At 45.1% G+C, this 3,567-nt stretch overlaps 1 protein-coding gene across 1 annotated transcript; it reads right to left on the bottom strand.

The window, feature by feature from the left end:
• Positions 1-1,064: 1,064 nt before the first annotated feature.
• On the bottom strand, positions 1,065-2,539 carry olig4 (oligodendrocyte transcription factor 4). Its single transcript, XM_023986237.2, has one exon. It carries the CDS (start codon positions 2,267-2,269, stop codon positions 1,502-1,504), a length of 768 nt encoding a protein of 255 aa, XP_023842005.1. The 5' UTR covers positions 2,270-2,539; the 3' UTR covers positions 1,065-1,501.
• Between the last annotated feature and the right edge of the window lie 1,028 nt (positions 2,540-3,567).

The raw sequence follows: 3,567 nt of genomic DNA, 5'->3' as shown, positions 1-3,567 counted from the left end.
AAATGTAGATTGAATGGAGGGGGCCTGTGTCCCAGGCACGAGAGCTTGGCTTCCCCCGGTCTTTGTGTCCCATGCACAGCTATTGTCCAGCTCTATTCAGAGCTCTCATGGAGAAGGGGGTTGAAGGGGGACTGAGGAGTTACATCTCTTTATTTCTCCCCTGATCTCGACCTCATCCGTCAGCCATGGGAGGATAAGCATGTATTTTACACGCTTGATTTGTTGCTAAGTGAGGGTGAGCCATTGTTGTGGGTTTGAGTAAATACACGTCTGTGTCATCCATCCCACATATGTCATTGTTCTGAAGTGTTTGGTATAGTTAGTCAATCATTGACTATAAAGTTTTAAAATATCATTGATTTCATGAAGATAGATCTTTCTTGATCTTTTAAACACTGAAAAACAAAAACGTTGATATCCTCTGTTTTGATCTGTTGTTTTTCAAAACACTTGAAATTGCAATAGTGCCATATGAGACTTGGTGTGTATTCTTACGTTGAAACATCCTAAGTAAAAACAGCACATATTTACTTTTATTATTCTGATGTGTCCTAGGTATGAATACAGGGACAGTGACAAATCCTCTGGCCCATAGATGAGAGGGCCACAGCCCTGTCCCCTGCCTGCGCCAGACAAAAGTGAATCGCCATCCTGGCGCCCGCGCTGCCCTTTCATCTCCCACACCCTGTTGAGGTGAAGATGGATGATCCCAGAGCTCAGAGTGCCATATTCAGCCTCCCTCTGCAGCATTGCATTGTCTGGCCCTTCTCTCTCTCTTTAGCTCAGGGTAGACTTCTCCTCTCCAACCCCTCCCCTACCCTGCTCAGCACCGCTAACTACTGCACCCCCCTGGGTGTACCATCGAGAGACCCTAAAATACATGCAGTGCACAGTGATGGTAAACTGATGGGGATATCGTTCTTTGTGTTTTACTGTTGTAGTGCTGCGTAGCCTGTTTCAAAATGAGAAAGATAAAGACATGCTGAAACACATGCAAATAAAATGTAAACAGATGTAAATAGATTTACATCCATTTATGTCTCAAGTAAAACAGCAGATAATATTTTTTTTTAAAGGTTTAATTTAGGAAAATAAGACACCTGCAGAAGGACACAGCACTTTCCATCTTTGTCATTTGTTTCAGTAACACTGAATTTCCGATATTGAATAGCAATAGCAGATATTATCGCTGTTACATTCAAAAAAGAGCTTCAAGAACAACAGTATGAAAAGCAAAGCATAACCAAATTATCTGGCTTAAATTATCTAAGTGTTTCTGTGTGTGCATTTAAATGTTTTCAATATAATCAAGGAATGTAATTTAGAAAAATAGCAGCGGCATACTCAATAGAAGATATATACAAAATATGTACAGGTCCTGGGGGTTACCAATGTTTTTTTACAGTTCAACCAACAATTTATCTCAGTCCTCAGTCCACTACTTAGTCCTGGGGTGGGCACTGGGCCTCAACTACAGAGCTCAGTCCTGGGTGTCACCTGCTCACTTGCCCATGGAAAAGCTATGCAGGGTGGATGCGGTGGTTGGTAGAGGCTGGCAGAGCGAGCAGGGACAGGGCATACCAGGAAAGTGCCTGTAGGAGCTGGCTAGGTGGAGAGGGTCTTTCAGCAGGCTCTGTACGGGTGCATGGTGGAAGCCCAGGTAGCTTGCAGAGGGTGGTGAGTGTGGGGCTGGAGCCGGGAGAGGCGAAGGGTGGTGGAGAGCCGAGGCCGTGCTACCCACCAGGGAGTGCAGAGACTGGGCCAGGGGGTGTAGGGGGAGGTGAGCTGTGGGGGCCGGAGGGTTGATCCGACGGTGGCTAGTGCGACTCTGGGAACCACCACCTCCATACACGTCCCCCACCAGCTTCTTCATCTCCTCCAGGGAGCTGGACAGCATGAGGATGTAGTTACGGGCCAACATCAGTGTGGAGATCTTGGAGAGCTTGCGGACAGAGGGCCCCTGGGCATAGGGCATGACCTCTCTCAGGCCGTCCATAGCCTGGTTCAGGTCGTGCATCCTCTTCCTCTCCCTGCCGTTCACCTTCAGCCTCAGGTCCTGCACGTCACCCTCTTTGAGGTCAACCCGGGTCTTGCTCTTGCCTCCCCCAGCACAGCGGTCAGTCCTGCCCTGCCCAGCGGCCCTGGCTGCCCCCTCCTCCTGGCAGTAGGCCTGAAACATCTTGTTCGAGAAGAAGCTACCCATGGAGTCGTCCACCACCAGGTCTGGAGATGAGGAGCGGCTGGAGTTGGAGCCAGCGTCAGAGTCCATCTCAACAGATGATGTTTAGAAAATAAATGTAAAACACGAGAGTGGAAAAAAACAACTAAAACCACAAAGCAACTGAGGTTAGAGCCAAAGATGTTTGTGAAAAGTTCTTGAAAAGAAAAAACACAAAGCTGGATCTTTCTTCACTCTCTTCACTCTCTCTGTCTTCACTCACAGTTCCCTGAGGGCCGATGTTCTCTCACTGTCACTTCTGTCAGTGTTCAGTAGATAGCTAGATACAGCAGGCGAAGGCAGGAGATGTGCTATGTCTGGTCCTCGTCAGCGGTCTGTCCTCCTGCAGCTCTACAGGGGTGCATTTATACCCCCATCCCAACAAAGGAACAATGAGACGCATAATGAAACATTTAGACTCGCAGCCAATTGCAGAAGGGACACACTTTCACTCCTCAGAGCCCACCCTTACCACCCCACCTCGCTACACCCACGTTTAACTCCCCATAATCACCACACATTAACTAGAGCAGGCCTGGGTTCACACGTATGTGTTAAGACATACAAAACACTGTTTAGTTAACACAAGACACCTCACAGTTCATCAGTGAAGATTCACATGTACATGTGAAAATCTAAAGGACAGAGTCCTTTTCATCAGTGGTCTACATTTGCAAGTATGTAAAGACATTAACCATAATGGTTATGGTGTGATAAACAATGTGCAAAATGAAATGTAAAAAAATTCTCCCAGTGTCAGGGGGACATTCACCAAAGTAATGAATAATATAGTAATCATTTCAATACATGTGCTGCCAGTGCTGGAAATTGATCAAAGTGATGGACATCCTGTATATGTCATGTTTTATCTGTTGCATTTCATTTGGAGGGAAATGTAACCCAATATTTAAAACAATACCTCAATCTTAATAAGAACAGAAAAATCAGTTCAGTAATAATAAATATTTGGTACCTCCTTGAGAATAGTGATCTTGACATTGACATATTTAATACACTTTGATATGGAACCCTGTATGTGGGGCAATCAGCAGTTGCTACAACCATTTTTGTACTTATAAATTAATCATATGTACAAATCAGTGGCGGTCGGTGCCATTTAAGATGAGGGAGGATGATTATTTATTTTATGAGCATATTGGAGCATATTGGATGACTGTCATTCATATTCAATTCACCCAGCTCAATGTAACATTGATAGGTTTAGGCTACTACATGATACTCTAATTTTTCCCACACTCATCATGAGGTTGCTACAACTTAGCCTATGAATGAATGTTTACAATGTAGGTGCACAGGTCGATAGAAATTTGAGTAATCACGGTGACAGA

This window comes from Salvelinus sp. IW2-2015, linkage group LG4q.2 (genome assembly GCF_002910315.2).
Source record: "Salvelinus sp. IW2-2015 linkage group LG4q.2, ASM291031v2, whole genome shotgun sequence".
Lineage (NCBI taxonomy): Eukaryota > Metazoa > Chordata > Actinopteri > Salmoniformes > Salmonidae > Salvelinus > Salvelinus sp. IW2-2015.
Note: the sequence above shows the minus strand (reverse complement) of the source record. Positions and strands in the feature narration are given on the sequence as shown.

Coding starts and splice junctions, on each gene's coding strand:
- olig4 (XM_023986237.2), bottom strand. CDS start 2,269: ATGGACTCTGACGCTGGCTCCAACTCCAGCCGCTCCTCATCTCCAGAC.